Source organism: Filicampus tigris, chromosome 11 (assembly GCF_054856515.1).
Source record: "Filicampus tigris isolate MCC_2025a chromosome 11, RoL_Ftig_1.0, whole genome shotgun sequence".
NCBI classification, from domain to species: Eukaryota; Metazoa; Chordata; class Actinopteri; order Syngnathiformes; family Syngnathidae; genus Filicampus; species Filicampus tigris.
Genome location: NC_141227.1, coordinates 19,051,891 through 19,070,571, shown reverse-complemented (window position 1 = coordinate 19,070,571; position 18,681 = coordinate 19,051,891). Strand labels below are relative to the sequence as shown.

The 18,681-nt window shown below is 41.7% G+C and overlaps 1 protein-coding gene across 4 annotated transcripts in view; it reads left to right on the top strand.

The window, feature by feature from the left end:
• The window catches only part of grid1a (glutamate receptor, ionotropic, delta 1a), a 287,874-nt gene that overhangs the window by 228,207 nt on the left and 40,986 nt on the right, over window positions 1–18,681 (top strand). For all 4 annotated transcript variants that reach the window (XM_086045122.1, XM_086045124.1, XM_086045125.1 and 1 more), the window contains one exon: window positions 8,342–8,395. In XM_086045122.1, the coding sequence (XP_085901248.1) occupies window positions 8,342–8,395 (54 nt within the window). The remainder of the gene's footprint in view (window positions 1–8,341; window positions 8,396–18,681) is intronic.

The window sequence follows — 18,681 nt, the reverse complement described above, 5'->3', positions numbered from 1 at the left end:
GCCCGCAGCGTTTACATATATTATATTTCAAGCTCAAGCTCAGTTGTCACAAAGCCAACCATTTTAAAAGCGATGCCAGTGATTTTATGTCAGACATGATGGCCTTTTCACACACCTGGAGTGTTATTACGTCATCTCGCAACCTTTTCTTGTGTCCTCAATCAATTCACAGTACTCAGAATGACACTGCGGTGAAACCGCATAACAGGAAATTGTAACTGATGAGTATTCTTATCAGGAAGTTAATCATCTCGTGCCCTCGTGGGTTACTTCCCAAAGCCTTGGCTGTAGTTTAGACGATAATGATCAGATCGCACCCAGCCAAACTGCAGCTTTTATGGAGGAAATTAATGTCCAATTAGGCTTTTCATCCTTGGAAGAGATGCGCCATGGTAGAATCCGTCCAAGCCATGGATGCATGGACGAAAACTGTCGGGAACGGTGCACATCTGTTTTGCATGGCAAGTAATTTGTCTCCTAAAAGCTAACTGAATCAGAGAATCTCTCAGCGATAATGGAACTGAGACAGTGGATCTTCAGAAAAAAATAAATAACAATCCATAATCCAGCATGTTGTTTTCAAGAAGAAAATGTCATTTCTCCACAAATTAAAGTTGTTACCAGGTGTCTTAAAAAAAAACAACAAATGACATACTTTCATCAAGGCCAGGCAACACGATGTGGTAGTGGTTATGTACAATGAGAGACACACTGATGTCACGAGAGCTGCATTGAGTTATGTTATGTATAAGATTAAGAAGTGTGATGTTATTTTTGATCCCTTGGGGTATTTGGATGAAAACGTTTTTACATTAATACTTCTGTTATCAATTAAGACTTAGGAGCTGTTTTCAAATGTGGAAAAATGCGTAACAACCAAACCTGGCTATTATTAGGGTTGTATAATTTCACACAGGATGGGTGGGCAGGCATTCCAGAGTACTAATATGTCTGGTATGTCTCCTTTGAAACCCAAAGACAAAGTGCGCAGTGTTCTGCAGGCTGTCAGTCAGATCCGAGCCAGTGGGCCTTCTTCTGAGATCATGCATGATAGACGCGAGGCAACGACGGGGCCTCATCAGCCATGTTTGTCATGTCGGGTCATGACATTTGGGTGATTGAGAAGCCGCTCTGAGTCTAATGTGATGCTAATGTGTCAGCCCGACGCACGCGTCCCGGCATATCAACGCCACGGTCTATTTCTGGCGGCAAAGAAAATGGAAGCAGTTGCGTCTTCGCGTTGTATCAGCGAAACAGGGTGAAGAGGTCACCTCGTACATTTTGTCGGCCTCTGCATCCCAGATTTTCCAGACATTGTTTTCAAAAGGAGTTGGCAGATTTCTGCGCGACTTGTTACATATTTATATGTTTCCAAATAAAACGTGTCTTAACTCTCTGAATGCGTTTCCAGTGTGTGAGAGGAAAGTTGTGCGCTTCATTAAAAGATAGGAACTATACGAACTGCTTTCACAGGCTTTTCTCACCTGAAGTCGCTCGACTGGCACCGGGTAATGGCGGCGTGCATTATTCAGATGCGTTTGAAGAGCGTTCTTTTGACCATGGGCTCTCCTTCCCAGCGGCCAGACATATTAAAATGTATTAAAACGGGTAACTTGGTTTTAATGGAGTGTTCCTTCTTTGTTTGAACTTGTTTATTCCTTAACCATGTGCTGACCTTGTTTTGGCCTGTTTTGCAATGCTAAGCAACATCAAAAAGGTGATAAATGGTCCAAAAATACAGTTGAACACACCCCTTTTTCATGTCAAATCCTCAAAATCATCATCATACTTTAACGCCATAGATGCAAAAAAAATCTTCACTATTTAGCGGCACCCATCCGTCTAGGATACTTGCTTCAGACTGAGCTTATTTGGGAGGGTTGGGAGTTGACTACGAAATGACTGCTTCAAACCAAAATGGGTGACTTCCGGTTCAATTTCAGGCATAAGCGACTTTTTGGTGCATCCTGTTACAAAATAAGGTGTTCTGTGCATCCGAATTTGTGCCAGTTGTTGAAACTGACTAGCAATTTTTTTTTTGCACTGTCCTGGGTCTACAACTTAGTGAGTGTTGGTGGGGTTGTGCTCCAGACTCCAAAAATACAAACATTTTCACCAGGACGGACTGATTGATTTGACAAATGAATAAAATAAAACACAATGGTGCGTTTCTAAAAATGTGCTTTTATTTCAGTCAGCTCAATCAGCTCTTTTGTAAACACTTCTTGTTTATGGCATTGATTTCATTTCTCCTGTGAATTCATTAAAACAGTTATTATTAACTATTGGAAAAAAAAGTGTAGTCCTACAGTATAACTATAATTACACTAGATAAATATTTTTTTAAAAACTGATTTTGGTTCGCTCACCGGTTTCCTCTCTGTTAATTATCCCAATTCATTACCATTTATCAGTTCGGCAATTGAAGTTGATCATGAAAGATTTACAAGCTAAATTTCCCCCAGGTGAAAGTGTGGAACTTATGCTCAGTGCCTCCCCCGAGGGAATCCTTCAGAAATGCAAATTCATCCTCTGCGAAGATGCCCCGCTGTGTGTGATGTGATATGATCTTTTTGCAAACACTCGCAGCGCTCAATGTTCCACACATTTTATGTAATAATATTAGCCGAACAAAAAATAGATTAACAGAAGCTATCACGTTCCAAAAATTAGGTATGTGTACTGCCTGTCAGAAGTGACCACTTAACGAGCCACACTCTTGATTGCACAATTTGAGTAGAGATGGAACTGCTTCTTTCTCTGTTATATACTGTATACTTATGTCACTAGAATCATCTTTTAAAGATCAATCTGATCATTTCTCATATAAATCAATTAATATTTGACATTTATCACACACACCTACTTGCAGGAAGCTAACAGTAGACCAATAAAAGCGAGCATTTTGACTACCATGGCGCGTCTGGGGGGGTGGTTAACAAAATGGCTAGAGAAGCTAGCATCCTTAGCACCATGGTTTTCTCGTGGAAAGCTAACAAGATACCAAGTACGTCTTCACCTTTAGTGCCATGGCATGCCAGTGGGAAGCTAACGATATTCCACGGGAGGCTAGCAGCTTTCTCCACAAGACAGCTGATTCACTTGATGGGAGTCATGATTTGTTTTTAATGCGGGACTCATTTAGTATCACCTTCATTAAGGAGACGAGATGACGCCTGGCCTTGACTAAAGGTGAGTACACATTTGTTCAGGTGCTTGGTTTCATTTTTTTTAATTCCCTCCAATCAGGTATTAGTATGCCCGATATATGACCGCCATTAATTGTTATGGCAATAAGTAATACATTTACGTGTCATCGATTAGGTTATTGTTACGTTGTATTTTACGAACACCATTAGAAATATTCAACACACCTCATGAGTTCAATACATTTTTATAAATTATATTTTTATTTAGAAAAAATAGCTCATAATTTGGTATGCATTTTTATCAATTCTAGGAATTTAAAATTACTATAAGTCCATACAGTGCAAGAACAAGATTTTGGAAAATATGATTTCGAAAATGCGTTGAAATACCTCAATCACATGTTTGTGAAAAGTGGGAAATCATAGTTTTCAAACTGGGCTTACAGTAAAAGCATTTACTTTATTGCTATGCTTTGAATCTTCATTCATTCATAGTATTCACTCTGATAATAAAGAGTACCAGCAAATAGGGTGTCACATTGTCAGGTTCAGAAAATCACTTAAGATGTTAAAAATCATTGTGTGTTCTCCCGTTCAAGAGTGCTTTTCACATCTTTTTGTTGGATTGCTATGATACGCCGTGACACATTTCAGCCCTCTGTTCATTTCCCCCTTGGCATTCAACGTGAACGTCGTAGGGAATTTACAGCAAATGATTCTCCCGAATGTTTTTCCCACTGAAGAAACTCAGCCGTCTGGAGCGCATCCAAACAACGCCCCCACCACCACCACCACCTGTTCGCACATACGCCGCTGCACTTTCCTTCAATCCCTTCTCGGCTTGCCTCGCTTTTAAATTGGAGTTGGCGTTTCCCTGGGCTCGCCTTTGTGCTATGGCGACCGCATAAGAACACGCCCGGGGGCTTCTTTTGCCAACTGGAGATGTTGGTATCAACGGAACGGCACAAAATATTCCTCAGCTGTCACTCCCGGCTCTCCTGTCTCGGAGAGCGCGTTGCTCTCCGGAGTTTCACGCTTGCATCATCTTTTACCTTTTTCAACGCCGCACAATGCAAAAATTACTCAGCTCGGTTTGTTGACAGCATTTAAGCTCCTGAGTGGATTTGCAGAGATGTGTGATACGTTGGAATCGAGGGGGCTGGAGAGGAGCCGCGCTTGGCTCCAAATTCGATTAGGAAAAGGCTGATTAGGCACATTATAACGTGGAGGAATTGTATCCAGATGCCTTTTGTCTTCTAAGTGCTGCTTGTTTAGAATCTTAATGAGTAACCTACTTTATCATCATACCCTTTATGTCATCTCATTGCCAGACAGCCTTGTATTGTTACAAAGCTACGGATGGATTATGTATGGTAATGCTATTATTGTGTTGTATGCAGGCGGCAGAGCTGCATTGGATTTTTTTTTCTTTCCTTTGATGCATCTTGTCGATAAAGTAATGTAATTAAAAAACAAGGTATGATAATGAATAAAAAGCTCTTGCTATAGGATTGGCCAAGACCCCAGTGCTTTCTGAAAAACAAAATAGCTGGAATAAGGAGTCAGACTTGTTTTTCAACCGGTGTATTGTTTTCTGATGTTCAAGCAAGAACGCAAAAATATTCTCTGATTTTTGTGGTATGAATCATTTTTGTAGGCCAAAGCAAGAACCCGACCGACTGTCCTGAAACATTTGATTGGTTATTGTTGAATGTCAGTGCAAGAACCCTGCTGGTTTTGAAAAATGTCCTATCCAAGATGTGTGAGGTAGTCCGACTCACATGTCAAACCAATGCACATTTTTTAACCATTTTATGGCTTGTTTTCCAATCTTGAAACAAGAACCCTACTAGTTTTGTCTATTCGTCAACACCAAATGGCCGAAGCAGCTCACATTTAATAATAATAATAATAATAGAATAGAATAATAATGCAAGGACGCTATAAAAGTATATTGACATTTAATCCAAAATTGAGATGCTGTAGCTGGTCTTTCACTTTTATCGCGCTTTTCCACCTATTAAGGCACTCAAAGCGCTTCACACTGAGTTCACATTCACCTACTGATGGTGCAGCATCAGAAGCAACTGGAGCTTCAGTATCTTGCTCAAGGACACTTCGATATGGTCACAAGGGTCGGGTATCGAACCTCTGAGTTGGGAAACGGCCACTGAGCTATGCTGCCCCCGCCCCCTGTAGCCAAACATCAAAACAGAGCATGTTCTCCAAAACATTTTGGTCAAATTATTTGTGGTAGAACAGTATTGTTTTTGTATTATGACGTGATCCAAAATGATTGTCACTAAGCATTTTCTATCACCTGCCTTTGGTTCCTCGTTTTTGGTTTGCTTTTGTTGACGGTCAGAGCAAGAGTCCTACTGATTATGAATGATGGACTAGTTAGCTAAGGTCAGTGAAAGTCGTGGTCATCTCTAACAATCGCAAGATGTACATGCTGTATCTTCGAAACAGCTAAGGTTGTTGTATGACTGGAGAAGAACACGGCATGCACTCTATCACCCTTCTTCGGTTCATCATTTCTGATTAATCACCTGAAATACGCCTTGGATGATTGTTCAATAGGTCAGGGCAGGAACTATCGATTTTGGTTGCAGTAGTAGTCATACAAGAGTGAGTGTTTTTTCCAGCTCGTTTCCTAACCTCAGCGAGAAACTGCCGTGTATGTTTTATTTTCTGAAAAAGGACATATTTAGCAATCTGAGCATTCAGAACGTCTCTTTTAAAGCGGGTTTGCGGAGAAGAATACGTTTGTTCATTAGCCGATCTAAAGTTAACATGCACACATGCGCCCACGCATCCAGCATGCGAGAAACTGCACGTGACTTCCTACATCTGTCTGCATTTTGTTTCTTCTAATCTACTACTACTACTACCACGACTAAAGTGCCCCTACGGCTTTTTTACTTCAAAGTCTTGCAGCCTACGCTCTTTTTCCTCCTCTCTTTGTTCACACATGCACAGTCGCTCAGTGTCACACACCTTGCGCATTTAGATGACCTTCAGCCCCGTTATGGCGTGCCTGAAGGTTGTGGCTCTTCTCTACCTCTCCATACATCTGATCATTCTCTCGGTGGATTTTTCAGATGTATAAGTACGTACGGAAAGTGGTAAATATGTTACTCAAATGTTTGAGCAACACGTCTTGCGAGTCACGGCGTTGATGTTTTCGTTGCACCGCATTTGAATTTCAAAGCAGTTGTGCGCAATTAGGCCCCGAGATGCGGCGTCTGAAGCGTGGAGGTAAATATTGCTTTTGGACTCCGATGGACGTCGTTCGGCTTGATGAAATCTGGAAATGAGAGGGGCATTAAAATCTGAGCGTGACTGTTCTGAGGTTTGGAGATAAGATTAGTGGCTCGCGGTGCTTTGATTCACGCCGGCTTTTATCGACGAGCGTTACGTGGTGTTGATGGGCGTAAACTGTTGCTGCTTCCATCGGATTGCTTTTTCAGATTAGTGTTATGTAGGTAGGGTTGATTGTTTTTTGGGCTGTTTTCCCTCTCCCTTGAGACACTTTCATATTTCAGAACAGCCTTTCCTCATACTTTCTAAGCCGTGCGTCCACTTAATGACCCATCTCCACCACCAAAATCTGACAAAGGAAACCAAAAACAACCCTATATCACATACGGCGTAGAGCAATCCAAAATGATCAGTACACCATGGTTTCGGACTTTCACTTTGGTCATTAAAGACAGTGACTCTTAAGTGTTTACGAAAGCAACCTTCTTTATTGCTGAAAACAATTACCCCCGTTTTGTTTTGGTTTAGTTTTTAGTTTAGTAGAACTTCACCCCCCCCAAAAAATACATGCTTGCTTTCCAGAAAACACACACACACACATTGGCATTCATTTATCATGCTGAAACATCACATCCTTACGTACGGAAAGATGTCAGCGGAATCAGTGCTCGAGCCTCAATACACGACACCCATTGATCCACCCGGGTGATTAATGTGCGGGCCTCCATGACCACGTTAAGCCGGTTCTCAAGAGAATTCAGAAGATCTTGTAGCGGTGTAATACATAGGAAAGCATGCTGATTTGGGGGGGATTACACCGTAACCATTTGAAATGAGGGTGGCACAATATAAGATTTTAATGCAGTTATTGAAAGAAAAAACCCACCCAACAGAGAATACTTGAATTGAAACAAATCATGTATAACATGTAACTAAATTGATTTTACTTTGTAGAACAGCCTTTTGAAAATCTGCTTCAACAAGCCCACGTTGGCGCATACCACACAACTCATGTCACCAAAGCAAATGTAAATAAACTCTTGTGAATGTTTTGCTTTGATTTTATGCCATAAAACAGCTGGTCCAATTTTTTTTTCAATTGTACGAAAACCAAGTGAATTTACGGAAACCGGGACAAAATTTGCATTAAAATATTGCCGAAAACTGGTGCATAAAAAAACAGAGGTTCCACTACATTTATTTTTATTTTTTTTGTAAATGTATGTCATAGAGCCGCCTTTCCAGAATGTTTTCAAGACACATACAGCTTTTACATATCGACAGAGTAGGCGCGCACCCCTGTCCTGGTCATCGCAATTTGATTTTACATCATAGAAGGAGAGAGTTACATTTTTTTTATGTCGGAGAAAATGTTTGTTGCCCCTCTGCTCTAGCACATTTCGCCTCTTCGGGATACATGCAGATAGGAAGTCAACACCGAACTTGCCGTTTTTTTCCATCCATTTTATTTCGTATTTAAATACATTTACAATTTGCTTAAAATAAACTTAGGTGTGTTTTAAAGTAAATCACTTTAAATATTAATTGTTAAAACATGACACTTTTCATCTTGCACACACCACCTTGGAGGGCGCTTAGTATGGAAAACTGCAAGACCGGTCCATCATATGGTCAATGTGTAGCAAAAAGCCAAAGAAAAAGCAAATACCCAGAGTTAATCCTTTTTCTGCCTGCTGAGCTGTGGTGTTGCGAGATTTCCCATGGCAGAAAGTGAGTGATTTTAATGGTAATCACTGTTGGCCTGTCAGACCATCTCTATATTCCAGGTGGTCTTGAATTACAAACAAAGCTGCGAGGCTTCCTGAAGCTTGACTGACATTGAAAGACCTCCGCCAATTGCTCAAAGGGATGTTAAAAGCGCCACTCTCTTAACCCCCTCCCCCGTCTCTTTTGCTTTATCTGCGCAGGCCGTGGAGACCAACCTGGCGTCCAAGGACAGTCACTGGGTCTACGCCAACGAGGTGAGTCCGAACACAGGCTCGCTTTTGTTGCAGGTTTTGCCATTTCTTTGCTGTTTGCCCAACGAGGCCTTTGCTTGATATTGCCAAATGGCCTTTCTTTTTAACTCGTGGTGTCAGCATGTTCTGATCTGACATCAAGCTAAATGGCTCCTCTTAAGTGGGCATAACAGCGCAACAGTCAAGTGTGCTTTTAGTGAATACAGACAACCCCTCCACCCTCCGCCTTTTTTTTATTTATTTTTTATTTTTTTACTCCCTCTGTATGTTTCCAATGATTCCAATTGTTCCATAAAGCAAATAGATGGAAGCGGATAAAAGGATTGCTCCCAGTTGACCTGCCAGAGAATTAGCATTTCAGTTCCCAGTAGGAAGCTGGCTGTCCGGAATAACACACACAGATTGGCACCCATATCCTGCTCAAACATCACATCCTAGAGTACAGAAAGATGCCATTGGAATCAGTTTTCAAACCTCGATTAGATGATTGATTAATTCCGAAATTTTGAGTTTTGTTGCGGTTGCACCATAAACTTAACCACAACATGCCAGCATTGTCACACTTCTGGCATAACACATTTTGCTCAAATGACCTTCAATAAAGTTATGGTTCCAAGGCACTGATCACGTTAATTAATGAATTCTCACAATCAAGTATAAATATCCAACACTTCATTTTTATAAATCTCTGCTATCGTTCAAATTTCCAAATGATTATTTCTACAACATTCCTTGAAAATCACAATATCCAATCACTGCAGGGCTATTTTTAGAACAGGACCGCAGACTACTCATGGTGTGGTCCTTTGTGACATCTGTGTTAGAGTCTTTAATGAGCGGAGATCTTCAACCTTTTTGGTATGTGGGACGAAGCCCGAGGCTAGATTCAAACCCAGAACCGCCTATCTGCGAAGCAGGCTTGCCAATCACTACCTTCACCGTACTGTCCAGCCAGCATCATTCTAAGCAGAATATTGCTGCTCGGTGGAGGAAAGTCCCTAATTGGTAACCCGTTGTTCAGTTCCAATAGATCAGTGATTCTCAACTGGTTGGTCGGGATCGCAAACACCAAGTAAAATCTTACATGTATTCTTCATTCGATTTTTGTGCTACAGTACAGTGGCGTACCAACTCCCCACATGCAGCACAATTACGGTAAGTAGTGACAGGAAGTAGCTGCCTAGTGTGCTTTAGCCACTATTTTACGCTAGCTAGTCGGATGTCTTGGTAAGTGATATGCTTTTGGCTCATTTTAAACAGATTTTGAAAATATAATATACTGTGTGTTGTCGGAGGCTATTTTCAAATCGAACATGTTCTTTATTGTTCTTAGCGTCTATAAAAGTGGGCCGCGAGCATGCAACAAAAGGAAAATGCAGCTCTCAGCGTGACAACTGTTGAGAACCACCGCCGTGTCATATTCCGTATCTCCAGACAGCAAACTGATGAATTTAGTTACAGCCCAATGCCAAACGCCGTTTTGCCTTGATTGCCTCGATATGCGATCCGTCACTGATCAGTTCCACACAATTTACCTGGAACCTAACAATCCATTAATCGATTATCGCGCTCGTTCCAAGTTTTCAAGCTCGCTGCCATTCTTTTTGGAATGCATAATTTCACGGCGTTTTGCAATGCAAAGTGATAATCTTGTTGCAGTTAAATGTAATTTAGTTCAGGTGACAAATCGTTAACCAAGGCGCTCGAATATTGATTACTGAAGGTTAATGAGGCGTTTGGTTTTGCAGAGCTTGCAGTCCAAATGGCCTCACCTTACATTACACCTTACATTTGGTTTTCTTTTGTTTTTTTCTTTTTTCTTTTTAATAACTACCTTTGCAGTTGGCTTTGAATCAGTTCATCCAGGCATGTCGGTAAAATATTGCTCCACGTGGGCTAAAGAGGCCTTGAGCTCTCTGAAAAGCCTTTCCGTCTGCCGCTTTTAATTCATATTATTGGTTTTGTATGCCTCACAAAGCAGCACAGGAAAGGCTTTTGCAGTCTGAGCCTGTTTGATAAGTGACAGGCTATAATTTTTAATTTGAAGCCGTCTTCATACTCGAGCTGCTGCATTCCTTTAAGTCTTTTATTACAGTCTCAGAGAAATTATGTATGAGCTAATTTTGCACTCACCTCCCTTAGACTAATACGATGTCATATCAACAGTGTGTCTTTTGCCAGATGTTAAAATTTTTCCTTTGTTTGGGTTCTTTTACGAAAAGTCATCTTCCCTAAACGGAGCTGATGGTCACCTTGAAATGAGGGCAATGCGCACTTGTTGTCCTTCGGAGCTCCTCGCTTGTGTAGGAAGTCATTTTAGAATGCAATTAAGGCCGCTTACAGTAAGAGGTTTGCTTAAATGATGTTGTTTTTGTTTAGACTTTTATCTCTTCAGGAGCCCCACTGTAAACTGGTTCCTAGCGTGCATTTCTTTTTAAAACAACTTAAGTGCGGTGTTTGCTTCTCAACGGGGTGGGAGGAGGTATGGTGGGGAGCTGATTAGTTTTGATTAGCCCCAAATTTGTTTACCCAGAACTGCCCAAGCACAGCTGTGCGGGGAGCTTTTAAGGGCGGACAGCGAGCCGCAATAATGAATGACGAAAATACGTATTCGTACTTTGAATTGCGGATCCTTGTTTGGAGTTTATTACAGTTGTCCTCGTGGAACTATGTGGACCGACAAATTGAATTTGTCTTACGTTCATAAGGAACTGCGAAACATGAATGTCTGCATGTGAATGGAGAAATATGAATTGACATGAATAAATGTCCTTACCTGGCTAAATGAAGGTTAAACATATAAATATAAATATAAAGTCTCCAGGTTTATTTTACTGTATGTTTCCAATTATGCATTAGAAAGAGTAATGAAACATCAACAGAATCCATTAAATATATTTTTAAAAGCCTTTAGGGAGGAAAAAAAAAAAAATCATGACCTTCTCTACTTGTGCCTGCGGACCTTAGTTCAAATTAAACATAGTCGTGTTTTATAGCTGGATCCTGCAGGGATATAAATAATTGTACACGTCTCTGGCGTCTGCATGCTCCCTGGTCATAACTCAATCATGACATTCATTTGAAATGCATGATCTCCAGACCCACAAGTGACTAAGCCAAAATCCCCAATGCCCTCGTATCCCCAAGGGGAGGCCTCTCACATTTCATTCAAGTCCAGCTCCACTGGAGGATATGTTAATCCGCCACCGGCCACGAGCAAAGAACGTTGCTGCTTTGCTCCAAAGAGAAGCGAGAGAGCGCAGAAGTGAGATGCATGGTGATGAGGAGGAGGAGGATGTGTGAGCAGGATCACAGAGTGAAACTGTTAGGGTGCCGAGGACTTTGGGATCGAATTGATGGCAGAAATAATAGGTCTGTATTATCGTGTAAATATTCGGGGTATATCATAGAAATATTTGAATGGTAAAATTGGTTCGGATTGAACAAAACCAAATGAAATCATTACATATTAAAATATACCATCCTTGTATTGTATCGCTCCAAACGTATTGAGATACATATCCACTGGTCTTTTGCGCCGGTGCAACCAACCTTTCGCGGGCCGAGGGAGGAATTTTTAATATTTGCTTGAGTGCAATTTTTCTGAACAGAGCCAGAGTCTGTTTTATTTTTAGTTTCATAATTAATGTAAGACATTTGATTCATTGCTCATAAGCAACAATATTATCATTTATCATGATCGTTTTTTGGAAAATATAATATAATATAGAGTGGAAATAGCTGCAGATGAAAAGATGAGAAGAACAGTCGACAACTTCTTGAACGTTAAGTTAAGGCCCAATGTGTTCAAAAGTCAGAACCGACACACTGCCACAGAGCACTTCAAGCACCGATGCTTTCGATTAAATCACCTGTCCTGTGGACTTGTGAATCAAAATGAGAACTTTACGACGATCAGATTGTTTGTTCATCACTTACCAGTCAGGCGGGCAGTAATTTTGTTTAAAAAGGAGTGAACTTATAAAACTAGTGTTGTCTTTTTTGCTGGTATACCAAAGAAAAAAAAAATTGGCCGCGCCAGTGCCACCAATGTAAAAAGTTACTCTAGAGCCCTGCACTAGTTCACTGTATTGATATTGATACATCTAGAGATAATGTATATAATGACCTCCTATAAAGAGGTCATGTGTGAAATTGGACAACTGTGGCTGATTTTAATGGGTTTTTATGTTCAGAGGCAAAAGTTTTCTTTGAGGCTCGAGAGCTCCGGCAAACTCGTTGGACAACATGAAGTCGTTTCAGAAAAGAAGAGAGGCTTCTAAACTGGATATTAAGAGTCGCGGCGCGACTCGAGACGAGCGCATCAACGGGGGGAATGAGAGGCGGCCGAGACGCCCGCTGACCCGGCCCGGCCGAAAGCAGCGTGCGGACGCTTGTTTTGGCGTCTGGAATTCAGATGGATTGCGCATCCAGGAAGGAGTTGGAAGTTGTTGTGTTGTTTTTCTTCTCAGAAAGCGTGACGCTGACACTCGACAACGCGTGATGAATGAGGTGGCCGCGCCCGCTGTGACAGACAGAGTTGAGGAGGAGAGTCCAAAGATGATTGATGTCCTCGAGTAGCGTGGTGCCGCGTAATTGAAACCCCGCCGACGCTATCTTGGTCACATTAGACACCGATTCTAAAGATGCGCACTCACTGGATACAGCGTTAGATGCACCTACATGGTATTTCGTTACAAGAGCAAGTGATAGTGTGTAAATGCGAGACTGGTCCCCAACAAGGTTGTTAAAGGTAACAAAAAATGAGCGGAAATAACTCAAACTAAATTTGGCAAAACATTTCCTTTCATGAAATTTAATGTGACACCAAAATGCTTTTTGCAATTAAAACTACTTTTACGTTTATAAAACTAACTCAAAATAGCTATGTTTACAGACAAAATGTCCTTCTTTTTCACCTTTGTCAATTATCGTCATACATGAGCTTTCGGGGGTTCATTTTAAAAGTATTTATTTCGGAATTGCTGCGCATCCGTACAGAAGAAGGTCAAACAGCCGTTGGAGAATTGTACTTCATTACACGATACTTAATGACCTATTTTTTTTAATCCTTGCGCTCGACAAATACTCCATACATTTAAAATCTATCATTCGTTTTAGTTAGATCTGTTAACCTAAAATGTAGTTTCAGTTAGTTTTCTGTTAACAAAAACCTTTTTTTTTTCCAATTTTGGTTTGAGTTCTTTTGTTAGTTCTCATAAATGATAATAATCTTGATTCACACAGCTCCACATCCTGGACTGCTCACCACGCGGGCTTTGTGAAGCTCATGCAAACTCCACACAAAAAGGTCAGAGCAATGATTCAAACCCAGAACCTCTGACTCCAAAACTGTACTTTTTCTTTTGAGTACTCCAGCTTCCTCCCACAAGGTTCGTGGAAAACTCTAAATTGTCCACAAGCGCGCTATACAAAATTGATTCATAGCTGAGTTAAATATCAGGAGTTTCCGCTAGTGTAGCTAATGTTTTGTCTGATCTTTTTCAGGGGGGAAAAACATCACTCTGACTCTCATTTCTAAGCATGTGCTTCACATTTCCGAGAATAGCTGCGCGCATAATAAATACAATGATGAGAAATTATACTCAAGGTAGAGTCTCCGTGGTAAGTGGGGGGAGGGAGCCTCTGATTGGCGGGCTCGATTGGAGATAGCGAGCATTTTCAGTAGGGGGAACACTTAATGGCTTAACAGTAATTGGATGAAGACAAAGGTGTCCAGTTGCGATTGGAAGCAAAGATTAGCTACACTTTAAGGAGTGTGGACAAAATGTGCTTGTAACTCACAAGGCATTAGCAAAAGTCACTCGTCCATGAGGACAAGTGCTGTCGAAAATGGCTGAATTCAAACATCCAGCAAGGTGATGGTCACTCTTCGCAGTTGCTAATAAACTGGTGAGCAGTTCCGGATGGCATTGGGTCCGGGGCCCCCCCGTTTGTGACCCTGCACAGGAAAAGCTATAAAGTAAAAAAAATGAGTCGATGGATGGACGTACTATAGATGGTGATACAGGACGGACTCATATTACCACTGATGGATCGCTACCTAGTCCGTGGTGACCAGGTGTCGTAGCATCTATATTTGTCGACTTGAAATGAGAATGTGCTGGGAGCTAATCAGATCAATCAATTCATAACGCCCTTAGCCATAAATGCTGCCAACAGTAGGCGCGGAGCCGCCTCGTCATTAATCCAAGGAAGCCCAGACAGAGGAACCCTGTCTCCAACCATTGAGCCAGTTGTGATATTTCAGCAGCCACACTCGTTTTCTATGACTCGGATTATTGTGTCATGACAGATGAGCTTCATGTAGAAGGCCTTCCTCCACTAAAGCCCTCTATCAAGCGCTACTGTTTAATTCGCTTTGCCCTGGTACGGGTCAAATCCGTAAATCCACGTGGGGTGTCAAGGCGGGAGTAATCCCGCTCCATTTATGTCACAAACATAAAAACGATGACACCATGAATATCCTAATTGGCATAGTTCACGGTACAGGGGCCCTCGGTTTATAATAAAGTTTGTTTCAATGGTGGCGGTTTAGCCCAAATTTGAATGTAAGTTGGAAAGTGCCGTACACAAAATGTTTGTATGAAAACCACTTGCGGGACATAAATACTGTACAACAATAATTGATAACAGTAGCTGTGGTGGTAACTGAGTGCGCCTGCTTGTACCACTTAATTCATATACTGCAGTCAAACTCATTTTTATGCACCTGGAACATTGTTAACAGCAGAACTAGGCATTTCATCTCTGTGACGGACCGGTCCGTCTATCCGCCTGTGACGGATGCCCGTTTTGCTGATGGTTGACGCACAAATTTGGCATACTTAGGGATCAAATACCCACCATGTGATATGGTACAATTGTGCTTGGAGCTCGACACGCACGCTGCAGTTAAGAATCAGCGCTTCCAAACAGCAGCGGAATGTACCACAATCGTAATTACGTAGTACTCTGTCACGTTCTCCTTCCTCGTTAACTCGGTTGGCACCAAACACTGCGTCGTGCTGGTGTCAGGTTACGGTTTTTTGCTGACTCTGATTTCACCCTCCTGCCTACGCACCAGATGCGCCGCTTCGATATTTATCGACAGAAATTGTACCAAGGCAAACCAAACTTTTACCATTACCAATTAGCGGAAGGGTGACTTATTCCCCTCCACTTGGGGTCAGGCTCATGCCAGCGTTACGTGGGCGGTCCCAAAATAGAGCAATGAGCTCGGCGAAAGGCCGCTTTATTTTTACAGATGCGTTCGACTGGAAGCCAGTGCGTGAATTAAATAAACAAATAATTGAATTACTCACACGTCATTCCACCTTGTTGCGTTTGGGTCGGTGGTGGGGTGGGTCTCATTGCAATTCTCCCCGGACCATGCGACGACATGTTTTGCAGTGCGGCGTGAAAGTGCGGCGCGTTTCTCTCTCCTCCACTTCTCACCCCATCGTTGTCAAAAACTTTGTATGCTAACCATTCCTATAACCGCATTTCAATGCCCCGTAACGACTTGTCGCTCGTAGCAGCTTTGCAAAGCACCTTGATGTCCAATTAATTAAACGCTCCGCCACGATTACTGGTAAAATTTTTATTTATTTCTTGATGAAAGATTAATGGCAAGGACTGAATGGCACACGGAGGATCATTTAACCTTTCTGTCGGATGAGCTGGATTTGATTAATGCCCGGTCTCGTCTGGCTGTCATTGTGTAAAGTTGCTTAGCGCTGCACATCAACCCCCACCCCCGCCCGAATCTGATGCAATCGCTTTTTCCTTTGGGATGTGAATGCAGAAAATTGTTCTTCAAGGTTTTTGTGTCCAGATAATGTGTTAATATGTTTGTATATTCTGAAGTGGCGCATGCACAAACCGCTAAATGAGCTTAATTTGAAGTCATTTCCACACCTTCTGAGTCAAGTTACGATTGTCAGATTTCGCGGGAAGATTCTCCTGAACGATATTCCAATAGTGTGAAGTGTTCTCAGTGATTTTTTTTTTTTTTCCTGCTTCATCTGCTTGGGAAAATTGACAATTGTAAATGTTAAACTGTAAAACATTTGCAATCGCAAATCATGACCCAGTTTGGACAATTGCCATGAAGGAACCCACGCAGAGGTTCGTACCTTTGCTGGACACAAAGGAGCTTTTGTTGAGCGTTTATATAACGAAATGACAAGGAAAAAAGTTTACAACTGCAATGTACTGTACAGTAGTTAGCAGATAAGCTGCCCTGTGGCCCCATGCTGCTTCTCACAGGTCAGTATTGGTCGCGCGATTGTGGGCGGGGACTTCATTGTGCGCGGTGCTCTCTGTTGGTCATCTTGAGTGCGTAAGCGCAGTAAGAACACACATGCCTTTTTTTTGTGTGTTAGGCTGTCATGTAAAATGGATTAAGATGTGAAAAATCATCACGTGTGAACCCAGCTTTAGGTAGCACGTTTAGCTTCATAACACCAATTTGGTGCACTACGCAAGCCATTCCCTGTGCCAATCGAACCCATTTCTAGCCTGATTTCGATTGACACTCTAAAGATGAGCTAACTGAAGAGTTTTTTACAATTCGGGCAAAGTATCCGCGTTCAAGTGCATGGGCGAGAGACGATATTTTCAGTGTCGAAGTGCAAAGAGTGTTGCTGTGGTGAAAAAAAACGAGATGGCCAAGGCGTTTGAGAGTGGAGAAAAGACAAGGTCTGTGGTTTCACATACTGTCTGCAAAGTGCGAATATCAGAATGCTGACGACTGGATCAGGAAAGGCTGCAGGGAAAGAAGGTAGCAAGGCATGAAATATGTGAATGGATTCGAGATAAAACGGTATCGAAATGTGACGAAAGTGACTTAATGGTGTCATTCTCGCTCCCAAAAAAGAAAATCGGGGCTTCATTTAGTGATACAAGTACAAATCATTTTCTAAAAGGCAAAATCAAAATGCAATTTACTCAATAAAACCTTCCTGTTAGCTGCCAATGCTATCGCTAATAACACAGTCGAAGAATACAAAAAGGCGACAGCGCTTTACCCTCAGAGATGAAAAATGCAGTATTGATGATAATTACAACTTTATCAGGGCTGTTTCAACCCACAAAATAGATGCATACAGAATACATACCTCAAGTCACATATTAGTAATCAGTCCGGCGCAAAAAATAACATTGCAATTTCATTCAGTTAAGGTATAAGTCATTATTTGCACTTACTGAGGCAACATCGAAATATAATTTAGTCAGTATTGCCTGCTCGGGTGTTAGCCTGATGACAGGAAGTGATGCGCTACATGATATAGAAATAGTCTTTTAATCAATGATTTTGAGTAAAGTACACTCTGTCCTTCTGTTATGCTACAAAAGCAGGCAGAAAGCTTGCAGGATGTTACCATAGTGATAAAATTGCTCTAACAAGACACAGAGGAAAAATGCACCTTGAAGGTATTGCGAAGCAAAGTTCCGATTGCGGCGCACGCTTTCGCCCCGTTTTCCCCGGGCACCGTGTCACAGCTCCAGCGCCGTTGCCGGGTTCAGCGCCCGACACAAAGGTCGCCTGTGATGGTGACAGAGCGTTTGGAGCAGGGCGCCACTACCGGTTATTAGCTTGGACGTGAGGGTTTGGCTCCGTGAACCGCACGGCATAATTCATCTGATTAATGTGTTGCGACAACTCATGAATATGCATGAGTTCCACCTGACTGCTCATCCCGCGGATTTGAAAAGAAAAGGAAAACAAAATGGAGTTTATTGTCTCAAGTTCGGTAGAAATACAAAGTAGGCCCGCTCTGCTTGATTCGGCACTCAATTTCTCTACCCAGGACTTAGCAGCTAGGCAGGGCTAAGATTTGACCATTTTAAAGCAATCACACATAAGCACCATCATGTCAAGACCAAAAGGTAATCAGAGCAGAAGTGTAAGAATAAATTAACATAAACCGACTTCTGTCTGTCGCAAGTGCCTTGTAATTTTGTATTCTTTGCGTATTTTGACCATTTGTCTAAACATGTTATTCAGATGAATATAGCGGTGGAATAAGAATTTAGCAGATTAATCCAACCATTTTAAAGCCACGGACGGATATTCACCTGAGTAGTGCCTTGAGCACTGAGTTCCCTTTTAAATAATACTATTTAAAGTGAAAGTCAACCCAAACATTTGTTTTCAAAATATATGTTATATGCAAGACCACTAGTTGAAGGCATTCTGATAAATATTGCGTTTGTGGGATAAGAGTTTATCCACTCGTTTTTATCCATCTCTGGGGGCGGCCATTTTGTCACTTCTGAAAATG